Raw genomic sequence first — 19,859 nt, forward strand, 5'->3', positions numbered from 1 at the left:
CAAATTTTTCACCAATGCATCAACATCATCATGTGCTTGCTTGGATTTTTTTTTGGAATCTCTAAGGTGTTTTTGCATTGCCCTGCTTAACTCTACAGGGCACTGTGTACACTTGGAAACATTTCCATATCCTCCTGCCATATGCTCTTTTTGCCGAGTTACCCCACCTCCAAGATGTTGGGTGTCACAGAAGTTGCACTGTGTATGTAATCTATTATTGTTTATTTTGGTACAATAAGACCACCCAATGTCTTGTTGTCGTGGCATCGTCCTACATACCAAACAAAAGTAGATAACTATATAAGATATATATTAAACAATATTCAAATCCACACATCAATAATTTATTATTTATACAACTATACAAGTATAGACACACATTATGATGCATGTCATGCATTGCATCATCTTCTTTTATTTACTACCTAGCAAAGTTGCCATAAACAATATTTAACCATTTTTATATTTTCTACAACTAGTTACACATTATTTAATTTTTTAAATAATTTAAAAAAATGACATAATGTACTACATATATGAATCTAAGTCTTTGATTCTATTTCAGCCAATTATACATTTTATCAAACTATAATGAAAGAGTATAGATGGAAAAATCAGATTTTTTACATTTTTTTAAGTATTTTATAAATTCAGAAAATACCCAAAAAAAAAAAAAAAAAACAGATTTTAGGGTAAATGTATAATCTTCTTGGGATGTCATACATCTATACATAATATACTCCATATCTTATAAACATTACCATTTGTTTTAAAGTTAAGAAGAAAAAAAAAAAAAATTTCATTTTAAAGAAGGAATTTTCGGTTTTGGGTAAAAATGGTCAAAGAAACATGGATTTGAAACCAAATCTTTGTAAATGCATACAAAGAATGCAATTTCTATGTTTGTTTAACATATTCTCTTTGATTCATACCAAAAAACATATCAATAATCAAAGATTAAAGCAAAAGATTCAAGTTTTTTTCAAAAAACTTACCTAACCCTTCAAGAACAGCTTTTGAATTCGAATGTAGGCTGTTAGATCCACCAAATGATGTGATTTCAGCTCCTCTAAGTTCGTTTTTGGCAAAGAATTGAAAGCCCTCAAGAAATCTTACCCAAAAAGCAAGTTTAAATGTGTTTTTGGAAGGGTTTCTCAAAGCTGGGAAGACCTTTTTTCCGCCTGGACTGCTAGAAATCGAGTTTTGGGTGAAAATGATGAAATGGCCATGTGTTTTTTAAGTTAACGATACATATATGTCGAGACGTATCGATACGTCTCGATACATATCGTTTTTTAAGTATAATAAAATAATTTTTTTAAAAAACTCTCGGCTGTATCGATACGTATCGATCGTATCGTATCGTATCGGTACGTCTCGGTCGATACGTCTCGATATAGTCGAGACATTTACATTTAAAAAAAAAAAAGATACGTCTCGGCCTGTATCGTATCGACCACGGCCGATACCGAGATGTATCGGCCGAGACGATACGATACGCACCGAGAGTTAAATCCTTGGTTGTTATAGCATTTTTTTTTGGGGGGGGGGTTGGTTCTTATGTTCTTGGGTTTTCGAGCACTTTTGAGTAAAGGCGAATCCTAGTGGTCAACAGTAAATGCCGGGTATTCATGGCTTTCTGGGTTTCTAAGAGCCTAAGAGCTTTTGCATAAATGAAAATCCTTAGGCTCCGTTTGTTTGATGGGACTTGGGTGGGTTGGGATAATTGGGGTGGGGAAGTGCTGATGTAGCACTTCAAAATTCCACCTCAACCTTGTTTGTTTAACCTGGGGTGGTGAACTTACAAAAGCTCAGGAAACAACATTAAATGCTGTCTGCTGACGTGGCACTTGAAAATCCCACCCTTATGTTATCCAAAGTCCCACAAAAAACAAAGGACTTTGGTTACTGTTTATGGGAAAATTAAAATCCCACTCTTGTTCCCCAATCCACTACACTGTGGGACCCATTCCACAACATTCCCACCCCGTCCTCCCCGTCAAACAAACAGGGCCTTATGGGTTCCTGGGTTTCTGAGAGCTTCTGAGATTTTGGTGAAATTTCAGGTGCTCCACAGTAAATGTGAATCCCTTGTTTTAATATTGTTTGGGGGTAAGCTTAGGTTAGTGGGAGTGTGAGCATATCAAATGATTTCCTCAAAGGAGCGATAGAATGGGTATTCATGGTTGGTTATTGAACCAGCCTCTTGCAGCTTCTCCAATCATAGAGTGTACTGAATCAACCTCTTGCAGGTCCTGAGCTTATCAGGAAATTTGCAATCTGTATGCTGGCATCAAAGATCTTCTTATGTGGTTTACATTCTCATCACCTTCATCATTCTTACTTGATTAGTAGTCAAAATTACTGATTGTCGCTTGATAATTGTTACTTGATGTGTTCAATTCAAACAAACTTCTTAACTTTTGATTATGAGATTGGAGTGGATGGTTGGATTGTAATATGTAGGTAGTTGAGAGTTTTGAGAGCTTAGACAAGATGGTTAGGGAACATGTAGAGAAACTTGGTTTGAACCGTTTTCAATGTAATTATTGTGCACTTCAATTCTCTGGGAGTGTTACATGAGTGAAGGCTCATTTGGCTTGCATATCTGGCCATGATGTTTAAATTTGTTCCAAAGTGCCTGACCACATCCAAGATGAAGCCCATGCAGAATAAGTTTGAGTATATATAGGAAGAGAAAGAGTGAACTATGGAAAGTGGAATTGGTTTCATAACTTCCTGTAGTAGGAGTATTAATCAAATCATGATGGTAGAGATGGCTGCTAGGAAGGACAAGAAGTCATTGGAAAGGAGGTTAACAGAATTTTTTGTCATTAATAAATAATAACATTTCCTTCAATGTTATTCAAACTAATTCTTTTATTGTCATGATGAGGGCTGCAAGTGAGTATGGGCCAAGTTTTGTTGTACCTAGTGCTTGTTAGATAACCTAGAGGGGGGGGGTTGAATAGGTTATCACTAGTGAATTTATGTCCTTTTTAAATTTTCTTGAAATTAAACAAGATAGATAGAGATAAAATTCGCAAATAGATGACACAAAATTTATAGTGGTCCGGCTAAACTTAGCCTACGTCCACTCCTCTCAACCTTGAGGGAATTCACTAGTTACTTCCTTTCAGTACAATAGGTAGGAAGAACACCTTTACAATCTTTTTCCACGGGATAAGAGGATCCCAATCTTTTAAGGATAAGAGTATCCGAATCTTTTACAGATAAGAGGATCCTTACAATGCCTAAGTACAGTCTAGGCTAATGCAAACAATGCTTTATACACTTAAAAGCATAAACTAATTACAAAGAAAAATAAAGGTAGGAATACCTAAGCAAGGAGTGTGATGTTTATTCCTTGCAAGTGCCAAATGATGCGAATGAGATGCTTGCACAATGCAGACCTTCTTTGAGATTTATTCTTTTAGAGAGTAAGCTTGGGAAGGTCCTTTAGCATTTGAAGTTAATTCTTGATTGATGTGGACAAGACTTCAATTATGAGAGCAATTATCACTTTTCACCTTTCTCAAAAGTTGGATTTTGGACTGTAGTGGATAGGTGAAAAGGACTGACATGTTCTTTATTTATAGGCTCATTAATGGCCTTTAGAACATGTGCAAAATGTGCTCTAACGGATTTATTTTTTACCAATCCGGTTGACTTGAAGATTGATCCAGTCGACTGGATCATAGCCGTTGGAGAAACTATCCGTTTGAAGGCTAAAGGGGCATCCGGTCGATGTCCGGTCAACTGGATCATCGTCCCACTTGATCCGGTCGACCGGATCACTTATGGGAACGTACCCGTGAGCTTGCTGTGAAGCCCGGTCAATCCATACCCTGAGATCCGGTCGACCGGATCTCAGTCCAGATCCTAGCTTTAGCTAGATTTTGACCGTTTGACAGAGGGGATTGGTCCGGGACTTTTTCCAATCAATTTTAACCTATTCTAAGGTCATAGAGGGTTCATTTATAACCTCCTAAGGTCTCTAAATGATGCAAGTGATTTTTCATTTAATTTATGCAAATGCAATACAAGCATGCAGTGTAAGTGTTCTAAGTATGTGCACACGAGCATCTTGTCTTTCTTGCTTCACGTCGACGTTCTTCAATCTTCAAAAGCTCTTTTTAAATTTTCTTTCTTTGACAAGCTTTATCACGTCTTCAAGGCTTTGAACTTCAATGGTTAGTTCTTGAACTTCTTTTAATTTGTGCCTTCTTACTTTTGTGACTTATTGTCCTGTTGACACAAAGATACACACAAGACCATTTCTAACATGTTTGTTATCATCAAAACACTTATGGAGTTAGAGGTAGAATACCCCAACAGTGCTCAACTCTTTGTACCTATTTGATTCTTACAACAAAGACAGAGGTCATGGAGTATGTTAGCAACATAAAACATAGTTATCAAGGCGGCATGGCGTTTGAGGGTCTTCCTAAGCGCCTTGGCGATAGGGCGGCCGCAAGGCGTCGCCTTGGCGAACAAGGCGTTCTAGTGTTATTTTTTTAATGTAACCATTTTATTAGGCACAAATAGCATATTAATTTTTGTATAATGCTACTTATATACTAAATAAATATGAAAGAATTGAACTACACAATCAGGGAATTGCAAAATAGCATAATCACAGAATTACAAAATCATTGAATCACATAATCACATAATTACAAACTCAATGAATCACATAATTACTTACTCACATAATGATAGAATTACAGACTCACATAATCACAAAATAAATAGTTACTTAATCACAGATTGCATAACTTATAATAACAGATGCATTTCATAAATTAAACTAAGAAATGCACAATTTACATTGAATCGCAGAAATTACAGCAGTAGCCACTCCAGCAGCAGCCAAAGCTAGAAGAAGAAGGTAGAGGAGAAGAAGCTTCAGACGTTCAAGGAGAAAGAGGGTTTCAGACAAAAGAGGGTTTCCTTGTCCGAAGAAAAAGAAAAGATGAAGAGGGGGTTTCAAGGAGGATATGAGGTAGGGAGGAGCCACTCAAGTATCCGAAGAAGCATTAGAAAAAAAAGAAAAAAAAAGAAACCAGGAACCAGAAGGAGAAGAAGAGGACACCAGAAGAAGAAAAAAAGGAAACAACTAAATACGAGGAGGAGGCCGGAAGAAGAAGGAGAAGAAAAAGAAACAGAAAAATAGAAGCCAGAAACAGAGGAGGAGCAGGAGGAAAAGCAGACGAAGAAGGAAAAAAAGGAGGCGGAGGAAGAAACATACCTGAAAGAATCTACTCGACAGCAGCATCTGCGTCATCTTCGTCGGTTGCAGCAGCGTCATGCTCCATCGAGTTCCCCTTCAGTTCTTCTTTCTCTTCGACTTCATCTTTGCCAGAGTAGCAGGAGCTGAAGCTTGAGCTGAACAATAAATGAAACAATCAGAATAAAGAAAACAAGAAGGAAGTCGAGGGTTTTATTTTCTCCTTTAAAGACGAAGAAGAAACAGAAACTTAAGGAGAAGATTCAAGGTCGCAGAAACTTAACGGGAGAAGATTCGAAGTCGCAGTCCGTCATGGTCGTGAAACATCATCATCGAAGGCACTGGAGTCGTTGAGCAGGAGCAGGAGAGTCTGGAGTAGGAAGTCGAGAGTTTCATTTTGTCTAAGACTTTCGTTTTTGTTTCGTTTTTGTTTGGCTTAGGTGATTCCATGTAACTCAATGTACAGAAATAAGGTATACAAACCTATGAAAATATAAGAAATAGAAAAAATTCTACATATTTTAATTTTGTTTTATTTTTAAATGATTAGGTGTATCACAGTGTATGAAAATAATATACAAAAAACCAATAAAAATATAGGAAATAGAATAAAATGCAAATAGAATAATAAAAATAATAAATTAACGCCTTTCCACTAAGGCGCCTAAACGCCTTGACTCTTGAAAACCGCCAGGACGCCATGGCGACGCCTTGATAACTATGACATAAAGTCGACATGGGGTACCACAGGTTGCAAAATTATGTCTGATTCTTAGATCAAGTTAAAGAAGAGGTCGTGGGTCAATGTGATTGCTTGATCTCTTGAGGGTGCTGTGTTTGTAAAATGTATTGACTGTGGTACAAATAGAATATCAGTAGGATTTTTGTTTAGAAAAATTTCTGATGTCGTTGAAATGCTTGGACCACAAAATGTTGTGCAGTTCATTTTAGATAATGCCTCTAACTATAACTCTTGTGGTGATAAGTTGACGGGAAATCGACATCAAATATATAGGACAAATTGTGTTGTACATGGGGTTAATTTGCTCCTATAGGTTATCCATAAGCTTGTTAGATGGGTGAGGGAAGTTATTGATGATGGAAAACATGTAGTGGATTATATGCACATGCACAAAACTATTAGAGCCTTGATGAGGTGATTCGCCAATGATAAAGAGATTAAGCAGCCTTCCAAGATAAGGTTTGTTACTCATTTTTTGTGCAGTTCATTTCAGATAATGCTTATTGAGGATCTTATTTCAAAGTAATTTGACTTAGGTAGTTAAAATAAGAACTCACCAGCCCTCAGAAGTGGATGTATAAGTTGCTTCTCTCAGCGATCTTGTATGATGAAGGTAGCTCTGGCCACCACATGGTATTATTCCTGCCACATGGCCTTTCATCATCTCGACTGCACATGCAAGTGGGGTAAGGTAAGCTTCTTCTCTAAGTCAATCATCCTCAAGACCTTTACCACTGGCTCAAGTATCAAAATAACCTTCAGGTTGCACCAGAACTGGTCACTAGATAGTAGAAATGGTTGCTTGAGTTGCTCTACCCTGTGGAGAACCTGACTTCCTTCAACCAAACCATTCCTCTGAAGCAAACATGGACTGAACTGAAGTCCAACATCTTTCCCTCGAAGTTTTTCAGGGCAATGTAGGTTAGGATGTGGCAAATCAAGGAATGTTGGGCCTCACCAAGTCCCCACCACACTTGCTCCTCAACATCTGTAGAGTAGGTCAATAGTTGTATACAAATGTGGTCACTTGGCTTGCCCTCTTGGCCACACTTTGTACCATGGACTTCTTCCCCATGTCCTTCAACATGAGGTCGATGTAGTGGGCTGCACATGGGATCCAAAATAGGTGGTACCTACTGTTTATCAATCTCTCCCCAGCCTTCTTGAAAGCGCTACCATTTTCCATCACCACTTAGACAACGTTCTGTACCCCCACCTCTTGTACCACCTCCTTCAACAACTTATATATTTACTTTGCATCCTTCATCTCCTTGGATGCATCCACTGATTTAAGAAATACTGTCCTACAATCACAATAGACCATGAAGTTGACGATGGACTGTCTAGTGGGTGTAGTACAACTATCACACATCAGAGTCACACAATTCTTGGCCGCAACTGCTTCAAGCCCTCTATATACTCGAGCTCTTCTCTTTGATAGGGCAAATAGACATTCATGAATTCATATGTAATGAGCCCCTTCACTGCTGGGCCGGCCTTCCCTATAGTGTTTAACATGTTCTGGTAGTATGGTCCCTCTGTGGTGTTTGGTGGGATACTATGGTAGAAGAACCACTTGGCCCTTCCAGTCAGACCAAATGTGCTTCAGCCTCCTTTGCCTGGTATCCTGTGTGGCAGGATCCTGCTCAAAGATGTCATTGACATCCTCATATACTACTGGTCCTCCGACTTTCTATGACCGCCTGTTGGGAATTTCCATCTGCTTCTTCTTCCTCCCTCCATCCCTAACCTGTGTAGAACCACTACCACCAGCCTCTGGTGCGGCTGGTTTAGAGGGACCAGCTCCTCCCCTGAACTCTCTGCCTCTATCCTGCTCCTGCCAACGTGTAACTTGGCTCGCTATCATAGCAAGTCGTATCCCCATTAGCAGACATAACCTAATCACTACTATCATATGCATCCCTTGGTGTTGGGTATCTCTCAAGCACTGCCTCCTGAAACTCCTCCCTAGCCTTCTTGTCAAACTTCTTCTGTCTTCTTCCCTTCATGAGGGCAGCCATGGCCTTCTGCACCTCACCAGGACCCTAGGGTATTTTGCCACATTCGTGTGACCACCAGCCAGATGCCACCTCAGTCTTGGGGCAAATTTCCCATGATTTTCTTCCCACTATAATGACATCATGACTTAGTTTTGTCGTTACTAATGGGTGTACCATCCCTCCATGCAATATCTTTCTCTAATCAGCCATTGTGCAACCTTCCTACACTGTTGCAGCAAGAATGCACATATTATTAGCTTTTACTACATCAATTAAGACTTCTGAAACAACAATAAACTTATTTCTTAATTTTTCCCCAAGTCATATTTTTTTCTTTCAATAGTAATTACTTAATAATAAAAAATTAATTAAAGAACAACAAAATAATAATCACTATCAGTTGAAAACACATCAACAAATATTTTCATAAAATTTCTTGATTTTTCAATCCTTGTCATAATAATTTCCCATATTTTTTTGTTTTTTTTTTTTTGGATTTTTAAAAATCCAAAAATGTAAAAAAGTTATAAGAAAATAAATTCTGACTCTGTGAAGTAGATTGGCCCACGGTGTCTATCATACAAATAATTGAAAGGCAACCAATATATATTAAACCTATTTTTTTTCTTCAAAAAAATTGTTTGAAGAAAAGTAATTTTCAAACCATAAAATTAAAAGAAAAATTAAAAAAGAAAATTAAATCCGACTCCGTGTATTTAGAGATCAGCCTACGTGTCTAACATATAAAAACTGAAGGCCAACCAATACATATTTACCTTATTTTTGCGAAAATAATTTTGGGGAAAAAGGTTTTCCTTCAAATTCGAATTTTGCTTATATCTTCAGTCAAATCCAGCAGATGATTGATGTAGATGCATTGTACTACTCCACAATGCCTTGATACAACAAAGGATTGAAGCATTTTTGGCCAAAAATCTGGATTTCTGGGACTCCACAGAGGTTTCAGTCAAAACGCAGGTAAAAGTCGAAATATCAGAAGTTTGGTTGGAATGAGAGGTATTTATAACATGGGAATGAGAAATTTTACTAAAGCAGCCGATATGTTTCTGTGCGGAAGAGGGCATTTCCATCGTAAAGGATTCAATCCAGCCACAAGTTCTCCTACGGCTACCTTGTTACGACTTCTCCCCAGTCGATGACCCACATTTCGGCATTTTAACCGATATTTCAGTCGAAAACATGTAATCCTCCTGATGCGTATAGCATTTCGTTTCAATCAAAACTCGAAAGTGAAATATTTTGCTAATTGTTTCAAACCTTGGTGGCGTTTGGTCAGAGCAATTAAAGTCAAAGCTGCAACATTGTTTTTAAAACTTGCAGTGTTCCAGCTTATAAATTTGCCTTCAAAGTAACGATTCCCGGTAATCTCATAGACCCATCTTTCTTCTTCACAAACAGTACTGGTGCTCCTCATGGTGATCCGCTAGATCGGTTAAAACCTAAGTCAAGGAGTTCTTGTAACTGATCCTTGAGCTTACATATTGCCATTTATTCTTGTGAGGACCAAACAAATGTCTCTTGGTAGATAAATTTTTCCCCATCTTCCTTCAAGACATTTAGCACACAAGTTGAGTTTCTCTTTTATTCTCTGATGTAAACATTCCATTAGCTTCTGCACAATGCTTGGATTGCCTTTCTTCTCTATATGCTTTAAGATTGATTTCTTTTTGATAAATTATGCTACATTATTAATTTATTATTTTTAATGTATTGGAATAGACATGTCAGCATTCAAGGCAGCAAACCCTGATGCTGTTTTTGAAGATTTTATTCGATGGCACTCACCTGGTGATTGGGAAAATGAGGAAATTGAAGAGAAAAGAACATCTGGAGAAAGATTAACAGATGGATGGCCTCCTCGCGGAAGGCTTTCAGAGCGAATGTCTGAAAATGGGAATTCATGGAGGCAAATTTGGAATGAAGCACCTCCTTTGCCAGCTTCTGAGCAGAAGCCTCTTCTTGATCCTGATCGAGAAGGAGAAAAGGTACATGTTTGCTTTTCGCTATGTGTATTTCCAATATTATTCTATCAGTCTTAATCTTTTAAAACCTGGGGTTGGTGTTGATCCAGTAAATGGGGGCATGGTCCAACCAGTTGGTCAATTCAGACCATTATGTAAAGACAATTGCCTAAAGCCAAAAAAAAAGTTAATGCATGAGCATGTTTTCAACACTTTGATCGATCCTGCATCAGTTTGGTGTCAAAGCCTAACTTGGCCATGGATACCTTTGTTTTCTAAACTAGATTCATTTGCTTAATGGAAAGACAGTATATTCTAATCATAGTTGAAGGGCTTAGTGAAAGTCTAGTTTCAAAATCAGTGGTAGATATATTGTCTATGACTGGTGAAATTATCATGAATCCTGATTATGATATTGTTGTTGAATTCTCTATTTACTCTTATCTTGATTGGGCACAATGTCGCATGTTTCCTTTTTCTAAACAAGCCATTATAGTGGGTCAGTCATGGATTGAAGCTTGACAAGGTGTCTTGATCCCAAAGCAAATTTATGTATGTTAAAGCTCTCTCATCTAGAACAAACTAGTGTCTTCAATGGGTTGCAACATTATAGCTATTTAAAGTCGATCGAAGCAACATCAACTATGCAACCACAATGGAGTTGGAAGAGGCCAAACAAGATGAAGAACTTGCTGTTTCTACTGAGCGTACCGAGGATGTTCAGTCCCTCAGAGCAAAAAATGACTCGTGAAAGATCCAAATGCAATAAAAGTTTCATACTTCCATATCATGATTTTGTTCTTTACATGTTTCAAAACAAGGGTATGCGGTCAAAGCTTCATATTCTGAATTTTGTTTGAGTTGAAGACAAGGAGCTGCAAGTTCCTCTTCAAGTGTTGTTATTTCTATTGTTCTACAAAAATTGGTCTTATTTTTATATCTATGGGGTATGGGATTTAATTCTTTGGTTTTTAATTGTAATGTGCTGAAATATAAAGCCCAAAAGTGGGGCTCTAAATGGGTGTATGATATTAGTTTTTTAATTACTAGTTAGTGTTTAGTTAGTTTGAAATTTATTTTATTTTAGGGAAAATTACGTCTACTACCCCTGTAGTTTGAATCTATTACATCTACCACCCTTGATTTCAAAAATTACTTTTGTACCCCTGAGTATTAACTCTGTTAGTTTTGGAAGGAAATGACCATTTTGCCCTTGTCCTATTCTTCTTCTTGTCTCTTCTTCTTTCTTCCACCATCTCCACCATCACCACCATACCTTCCCCCTCCCTGCTGACAATCCCTAGCCAAGTGCCCTATCTCATTGCAATTGTAACATCCACCACCACCACCACCACCACCATTAAACAGTCCATATTCAAACAACTGGTGGCATTATAGAGCATCACAGTTTGGAGTTGCAGAGAAAGAGGGCTAGATATCACCAGCGGAGCCTATGTAGGCTTGAAAGTAGACTCCAAAGCGACTCCACAGGACCTGATTTCATCTCCAACTTACCTCGGATGAAGGAGAAAACAAGAACTTCCCAGAACTGGCGGAGTTACTGTAGCAGCAGCACAAAAAGTGAGTTGCAGACCATGGGCTTTCCTCCTTTGCAACCAATGTTTTGGGGGCTTGAAAGGGGACCCTAGGGCGACTCCAATGGGCTAGGTCCAAGCTTCAACAAGGCCAAGGTGAGGGAGAACAAGGGCTGTTTCAGAAAAAGGGTTTTAGCAATCGGGGTACTGTTCATAGAACAGTAATTTCTTGGGTTACTGTTCATAGAACAGTATTCTGGGTTGTCTTTCTTTGATTTGAGCTTCAAACAGCCAAGTCTTCACGTGAAGACCTATCTTGGTGCTTCCATAAGCTTCATCAAGAGATATGGCATGATTTCTTCAAAGTTTTAACATAGCAGCCCCTTCCTTGGAACCCCTTTGTAACCTAGGATTCCAAAAGAGAGGGAAAGGAGGTGGAGAGCTTGTAGGACGACTCTCAAACCAGAGATGAAGGGTGCTCTGATACCGAGTTGGAAGCTAAAGAATGTAGGAGAACAAGGAGAAAGATGAAAGTAGAAGGTTGGAGAAGAAGAAGAGATGATGACGCAATGTTGTGTGACTCCACCACACCTATATTACTTCACTATTAATAAGAAGAGAGATGATGGTGCAATGTTGTGTGACTCCACCACACCTATATTACTTCACTAATAATAAGAAATGAGTTACATACACCTCCCTAGGACGGTAAAAGGTAAAAAAAAAAGAAAATTACAATATAAGGCAACTAAACAACAATCTAGATCGATACCTGCATTCATCCCAAAAAAAAAACAACAATCTAGTTCCTAAAGTACCCTTATTACACAAACTCTAACATGAGGATCCTAGTAGAGATATCATGGCGGTAGGAGGATTTGAGGGAAAGCGACTTGTCGGGGGACTTGGGAGCGCTGTTGGACGTTGGGAGAAGAGTCTACAAGAGCATTGAGAGAGCCAATAGGGTGCAGAAGGGTGCAGGCACTGGGACCATCGGTCCTAGCCAAAGTACTAAAACTCGGAACTTGACCCTAGGAAAAACCGAGATCTCGGTCCAGTTGGTGCATTTTTTTTCCAACTCGAAACCTGGTTTCGGTGGGTTTTAGACCTAGTTTGGGTCTGAAACTTGGTACTCATCCTATTTTAGGCCATTTAAACACAATGGCACTATCAGATTTTGCAAAAACAAAGTCCAAATAGGAGTTTCACTTCGGACTTCGGACCCTAGGTTGATGGGCGATGACATACTAAAATACCCTACTATACACATAATTTAGTAATAGAAAGCAAGCAAAACATTCAATTAATGTAAAACAACTTAAATAAGCATTAGAAAGCTTTACAACAAGTCCAAGATTGCTTAAATCTGATTTATATTGAAGGAGTTATGTACCGGTCAAACTTAATTTGGTGTGCGCGAATGCTGTCAAAATCGCTCAAAATGAAAATGTTTTTTTGGACATCAAAACAAATGAATATTTTACCGCACTTTTGGTTTTTAGCAATGTTTTACCATATTAAGATTTATGGAATTTTTAGATTTGAGAGAAACCCCAGCATTAGAAAGTTGAAAATTGCACCTACCGTCGAAAATCCAGTTGTTCTTGAACTGGGGGGTTGACTTTTTATCCTTTTGGAATTTTATTTTTTTTACTATTTTTATTGGATTCAAAGGGGGGGTATTTGTTTATTTATGAATAATATCTTAAGTAAATGAAATACAAATACAAAAACATTTAAATGGTATAAGGCATAAATAAGTGTCTGTATACCAAGATTTCCCACTGAGATCACGCCCAGATCTCTAGATCTGGTACTCATATAACGGAGTTTGGGTTGAGATTTCGACCGAGAAATTGCACTTTTAGAACTCGTATGAGATTTTGTCTCGACCCCTTGGAAAACTAAGATCTTGGTCGAGATCTCGCGAGTTCTCAAACTATGGTCCTAGCTGAGGGAATGATCGATGGGTGATGGGGGGTGCATTGCAGTGACCGATTGGGGAATCAGAAGCGGGTTGATCTCTTTGTCGATTAGAGCATTGATGCCGACTTCTCTGACAATCTTGCAAGGGAAAGGTGGAAGGACCATTCGAAGACGGAGGGATGGTGGTGCAGATTTATCATTAGAGTTGGGTTCTATGCGTGTTGGGCCTTTGATCCCTAAAGTATGAGTAATAGGGTTGCATACAGGATTAGCTATTTTAATTCCTTAGTTTTATTTTTATGTAATTAGTGATCATGTGTCTTGGTTAAGTACTCATGTGATTATTTAATTGTTTTGTAAGTTGGGCTGGATTAGGACTCTATAAGTCCAGCCATGTTTTGATTTTGTTTCCTTTGTTATTTCACTTTCCTAGTCAGTTTAGGTTAACTAATAGGTTAAAGATTAGGTTAAGCATTTCCTTTTTAGTGTAGGAGTCTATTTTCGAGTCTTTTATATAAGGTTGTAAGGGGGCCAAGCATTGGACACGAATTTTGATTAATGAAAAATGTTTTGCTGCTTTTCTTCTCCAAGGAGAATTGTCTTGTGTTTGATCAAGGCTGAAGGAATCGGTGTTTGATCTGATTGACACCTTGCGATAGGAAGCCCACTGGATCGTTTGAAGGAATCGGTGTTTGATCCGATTGACACCTTGCGGTGGGAAGCCCGGGTGGTTCGAACTGGTTACTTGTTTTCTCCATTGCTGTTACATTCAAGTTCTTGTTCAAGTTCTGGTTTCAAGAGTTGTTCTACATCAACAAAGAAATTCTGTTCCAAGTTTGTTCTTCAATAACCAATTAAGTTGAATCTGAACAAAACCCTAACCCTAACCACAAAACCTTGCTGCCGAGCCTATAAACAATCATTGGTTTGTGAACGGTTAATGTAAGCTTCATTGGAAGACTCCTACTTTCTGCCTAAACCAAACCCTACCATCAAACCCTTACCCTAATTTGACCAAAATCACCTATTTTGACCTAGCCGAACTACCTGTTCAGATCAGATCCTGGTTATTGGTTCCTTGTTTGATTATTCAAACCTAGGACTACATTAGATGGGAGGAGCAGGGTATATGGTATGGGGATGGATGGAAGTTGCAGAGGCAAAGGGGGAGGGGAGCTTGAGGAGCTTCAGCAAGGCCAAGCTGAGAAGGGCATTCGTCAGTAGCAGGGTCTTTAGGCAGACACTGAGTCAAGCTGTGGCTGAAGACTTGGTACACAACGCAATAAGGGGGTCTCCAATCGTAAATTACCTCTTGCTCCAAGTTTTATCCTTCTTTGCCAGAGATTGTAATGGAATTGGGGGGGGGCTTTCATCAGCTGAGATGTCGACACAATTCCTGGCAAAGGCCATACGGTCTTTCCTTTTTGTTCTACCATCTGAAAATAGTGTGGTGCCCGGAATTGAGCCAACAGAACTCAGACTGTCTAAGCAACAGTATTGCAAGGGGAGCCCTGGAAGGGATATCCACAACGGAATGGAGGTGATGTCAACTTTGTGACGCTGCAGGCGACGATCCCATTGTCTGAGGAAAATCGGCTTGCAACCAACTCACCATGGGCCACCTTCAAGGACTCGAAGTTTGTCTCCTTCCTCAGAAAATTTGAAGAAGAAAAATCTGTTATCTAACAGGTAAATTTCCAAATGCCCTTGAGTTCTCCTTGTTTTGCTTCACAATGTTAAAAGGTGGCTAGCTTCCAATAAAAGGCCAACTAAGGAGTTGTACCAGAGGTTTGCCTTATTAGCTAGGAGCTCAGGAAGGCAACAAGCAATTTTAGAGTTGCCATTAATGGAAGGGGCCAATCTGAAGCATTGGATAGAAAGGGTACCCCTTGACTGGTGACATGTCAAAGTTAGTGGTCCAGCGCAACCATATGGCGCTCCTTTTATTGGACTCTCCCCTTGTATTTTCAGTTAAACTGCCTTACCTGTTTCTTGACTTTTTGACTATTTTCCAAGGCTTTGTTTGTTGTTTGCCTTGAAATTTGACAGGTGGACATAGAAGAGTTGCACCTATTTGTTCACCAATTCGGATGCAATGGGTGTAGAAGAGTTGGTCCTATTTGTTTGCCAATCCAGGTGCCATGTAGCAGTTAGAAGCCACCTATATTGCTAGGCCTAGTGACAGTTCTGCCACCACCTTCCTTAAAAATGCAATCTAGACCAACATTAGGGAGACTTCTTACTAGTTTTATTTGAGATCGCTGGCCAACCCAATCTTGTTTCCTGCGACAATTTCTAAGTTTATTCTAGTCTAGTTGCAAGGATGGTAATGATATTTCTGCTTAATGAGTGTCAAATTAATTCTTTTGCGAAGTTAAATTATTAAAAATAGATAAATATGAAAATAAATTAAGAATATAATCATATATATATATATATATATATATATTATATGCCTTATGCTAATTTGAATCCTCACTAGTTGAGTTTTATCCTATGCCCTTTGATTGTAAAGACTGGAATTGCTCATCATTTCGGTTCAGTTTGAATCATGAAAGTCCAAACAGAAAGTAATTGCTTGATTTCCATTCGCTATGTTTAAGTTACATAGCAATTGGATCAAGTCTGCCTTCTTGGGGTTGATTGCTATTATGATGCGGGAATTGATCGCATCTTTTTGGAATTTGATCTGCCAGCTGTACTATTCTTGCTGAATTAAATGCCAAAACATATCAATTCGGCTAGTTAGATTATTACGATCCAAATTTCCCATGAAGGAGAGGTGGGAAGAGATCAAGAGAACCTTTCTGCCACAGATATGAACTCAGCTTGCATACATTCTTATTTTGTTTAATCAGCATACATACTAAAAATGATTAAGTGAATTCTTTCTTACAAGATGCTGTATAAGTCTCTTTTCGTATTTTGACCGGTTAAGTCTTTGAAATTTTTGACTGAATGCAATACATTGATTTCTTTAGGTCCTCCATTACTTGGAAACACTAAGACCACATCAGCTGCTTGAGCAAATGGTGTCCACTGCCTTCAAAGCATCTGCTGACACTCTAAGCCAGACCTCTTTTGGTGGTCTAAAACAGATGACGACCAGAATGGATCAGCTGTACCTGACAATAGCATCCATTTTGAAGCCTTTGCAAGGTGCATACTGTCTTCCCATTTATCTGTATCTTATTTGCAGTTTGGTATTTCTCACAAAGTGCGAGCTTTTCTGAGTTTTACTGCTTTATGTGCGTATAACAGCAAATGTTATGCCTGAGAAGGTTGAGATGGTAGGTGACCTGAGGAGATTATGTGTCATCTTTGAACATGTGGAGAAGCTACTAATCCTTGCAGCTTCCATGCATCGTAGGCTATCTCAAGCACCACGTCTTTCAGAAACAATTTTTGCTGACTGTTACAGTTATTATAGCCCAAGAATGGGAGCAGGCGAATTAGGCAGCAACATTCAAAAGGTAAATGCCACACAAGTATCTTTGGTGATAGGGGATTCTTTGCACTCCCATCTTATGGGGCTGTATTATAGGCAATAAGAAGAGTGCAGATTTATATGCTGAGTGGAACCAATCATATGTTAGGTTCCATTAAGGAGATCAACCGCATTATTCTAATATGAGCAGCGGCATAGGTGTCTGGGTGTTGCCTAGGCATCTAGGCTCTTTCTTGGGTCCAAGGCGACAACATATGCCTTGTTGACACTTCACGAGTTTACATCAATTTATGTTTATTACTTTGATTTTTGATGAATATACTTATATTATATCATATGTTTTGTCTATTATATCTTGTATTCCTCATATTAGGTCATTATTAGCGTAATTATATCATATTGCATAGATATGGTTTCTATGTTACATATAACCATAATTATATAAAATTATCATTGCTATATTACATATATTGCATGTTAGAGCACCTAGGTGGGTGCCTTGACACCTAGATGCCCCTCCAACACCTTGGGTCGCCTTGACAACTATGATGAGCGATCAGAAGTATCTGAACTGTAGCATTATTTTGTTGGTCATGAGGGCAGCCAGCATGGTGATGCTGGTTCAACTCTAAAGGCTGGCACCTTCTGCCCAAAAAAAAATCCAAAGATGACTCAATTCATCCCTCCCAGGATCCCATGAAAGCAGGACTGCACCGGGTTGCAGTCTCTTTTTCTAAATAATATCATAAAGGTCCAGAGAAGTGTACTCATCAAATAGATTCTTGACTTGTGGTATTAAGTTTGACTAATGCTACACCATGCATCTGTGGTATCTACAGACCATATTCAGCAGGTGAAGGGGGCTTTGGTACATCCCTTGATCACAAAAAAGTTTAGGAAGTTTTGTAGTAGTGTCCGATGTACTGGCCCCATGGACCATGGTTCCTGAATGACCAAAATCATTCATTAACAAATAACTAGGTTAATGGCTGTCTATTCCAATGAATGGACTGGACGATCTGATCCAAACACTTCTTCTTTATTCTTGTTTACCCATTATTTATTGCTTGCCATGTTGTGGACCAGCATTCCAATCCAAATGGTCAGACCAGTGATTTCTAAAAACACAGGACGGTTCAGTCATTCCAAGAATTCCTGGATGGGTGTTCTGGATGTCGCTTTCAACCATTGCATCAGACCATTGAGAACTAAGACCAAATAGTCTATGTGCTTGTCCATCTTAAAAAAATAGGACTTATTGTCTCGTGGCTATGGTTCTTTCGTAGGAGTTCAATATGAAGCAACAGGTACGGAGGTATGAGAGACGGGTTGTGGAGAATATGTTTACACCCCCCACTGCCAACCAGTCATGGAGAAAAGTTTTAAGCATGGGCAATCTTCTTAATGGCCATGAGCCGGTTGTGAGGGAAATCATCTTCTTCATACAGGATAGCATGAGCCATGATCACTACGCGGATCGCAGGAGCCCTCACGAAGATATTGAGACACATCGGATGTACATATGTGGAACATCCAATGATCTCCGGGTAGCACATTCTGTCACCTCATGTGATTAATCTTTTTAGCATGTCTTATTGTCATTCTTGTGTAATTATCTATTGGGAGATTTGATTCTTAAGTTTATTTGGTCGACATATATTGGAGAAGGTTTTTAAAGATTAATTCTTATGTTTGCTTAATTGAGATATAGACCGAAGAAGATTAAAAACAAACAAAAAAAAAAGTAAATACGATGCAGTGCAAAGCCTTGAATCAAGCATAAAAATTCTATTGAGTCAGGACTAGGCACAATTAATCTTTTTTAGTAGACCCTAAGATCTACAAATGATGTAGGGGATAAGCTTCAATAAGCTTCAATTCTCATACTGAAGTAAGAGTGTTTCTGAATTTTCAAGTTGTGGTCTCTTATTTACCAACGTGAGACAAGATATAGGAGAGGGGAGGATGGGTGAAGGTGGGGATTCGATCCCCAGTTTTGGTGCCAGCAGGTCACTGACCTTACCTCCATCCAGATGGTTTTGGAGTCCAGTGAAGCTCTTGTAACCTGAAGGTTGAAGTATATGAAAGGGGAAGAAGAAGAAGAAAACTACCAAGAGAACAACTAGAGCAATGCTATGGAAACCTGCCTAATATCATCTAGCATTCAGAATCAAGGTAACCCTTTCAAGATCAACAGTTTGTTGAGCTATACTCTGATCCTATCTATATTTATAAGCATGAGAGTTGAATTTGTCATTGTCTTGAGCATATTATTCTTTATTCTGTTTCCTTGCATGGAAAGTTTGGGATTATCAACCCTGCTCTGTTGCCTGGATTTAGAGGATTTGGTTTGCACAGTTTAATAAATAATTGACTCCATTTTGTGATATATATACATTTGAGTTATATATATACAGAAGGGTGGATCAACTCTGCGGAGCAACGAGTAATCCATATCTGTCATCTCAGAGCCATTGTATATGTATATACCAATAGCAACAACACAGATCTGTTTGCGGCTCTTCGAGCCCTAAAGATAAATCACAGGGGCATAGTTTCCAAACTGTGATAGGATTGATTGTTATCTTCAAATGTTTCAAAATCATTTTGTGGGATTAACCCAATCTTACACATAAATGGTGTTCATACTACAAGTATTGTGATTTATTATGACTTGTGGGTCACCATCAAAAGGAAAAGGACCCCATGTCGGAAGGGGAACACAGACATGAACGGTTGGTCGACATAATAAATGGACAGAAACGCTAGCGCACGCGTTAGGAGGCTTACTGCTGGGATCCATCCCACTCTATGGTAGGACCTGGTGTTCTGTGGATTACAGCCTTGGTATCTTGTAATAAATGACCATCAGTAGCAGGGTTTTAGTTCATGGTATTGAAACGGGTATTGGCTAGTTGTCTCGATTTGTATTGGATGTTTTTCCTTCAGATACTGATACTATATCGTATTTTTACCATTTTACCCTGTCACCGATG

General features: G+C 38.7%; 1 protein-coding gene across 3 annotated transcripts in view; it reads left to right on the forward strand.

Annotated features, from left to right (window-relative positions):
• Window positions 1-18,537, forward strand: part of LOC122671490 (rab3 GTPase-activating protein catalytic subunit) — an 83,708-nt gene extending 65,171 nt beyond the window's left edge. For 2 of the 3 annotated variants that reach the window (XM_043868737.1, XM_043868746.1), the window contains exons 19-22: window positions 9,713-9,978; window positions 16,397-16,574; window positions 16,677-16,888; window positions 18,150-18,537. In XM_043868737.1, coding sequence (XP_043724672.1) covers window positions 9,713-9,978; window positions 16,397-16,574; window positions 16,677-16,888; window positions 18,150-18,440 — 947 coding nt within the window. In that variant the 3' untranslated portion in view covers window positions 18,441-18,537. The remainder of the gene's footprint in view (window positions 1-9,712; window positions 9,979-16,396; window positions 16,575-16,676; window positions 16,889-18,149) is intronic. The other variant, XM_043868754.1, reaches the window with a different exon arrangement.
• Window positions 18,538-19,859: the final 1,322 nt, after the last annotated feature.

Source organism: Telopea speciosissima, chromosome 1, assembly GCF_018873765.1.
Source record: "Telopea speciosissima isolate NSW1024214 ecotype Mountain lineage chromosome 1, Tspe_v1, whole genome shotgun sequence".
Lineage (NCBI taxonomy): Eukaryota > Viridiplantae > Streptophyta > Magnoliopsida > Proteales > Proteaceae > Telopea > Telopea speciosissima.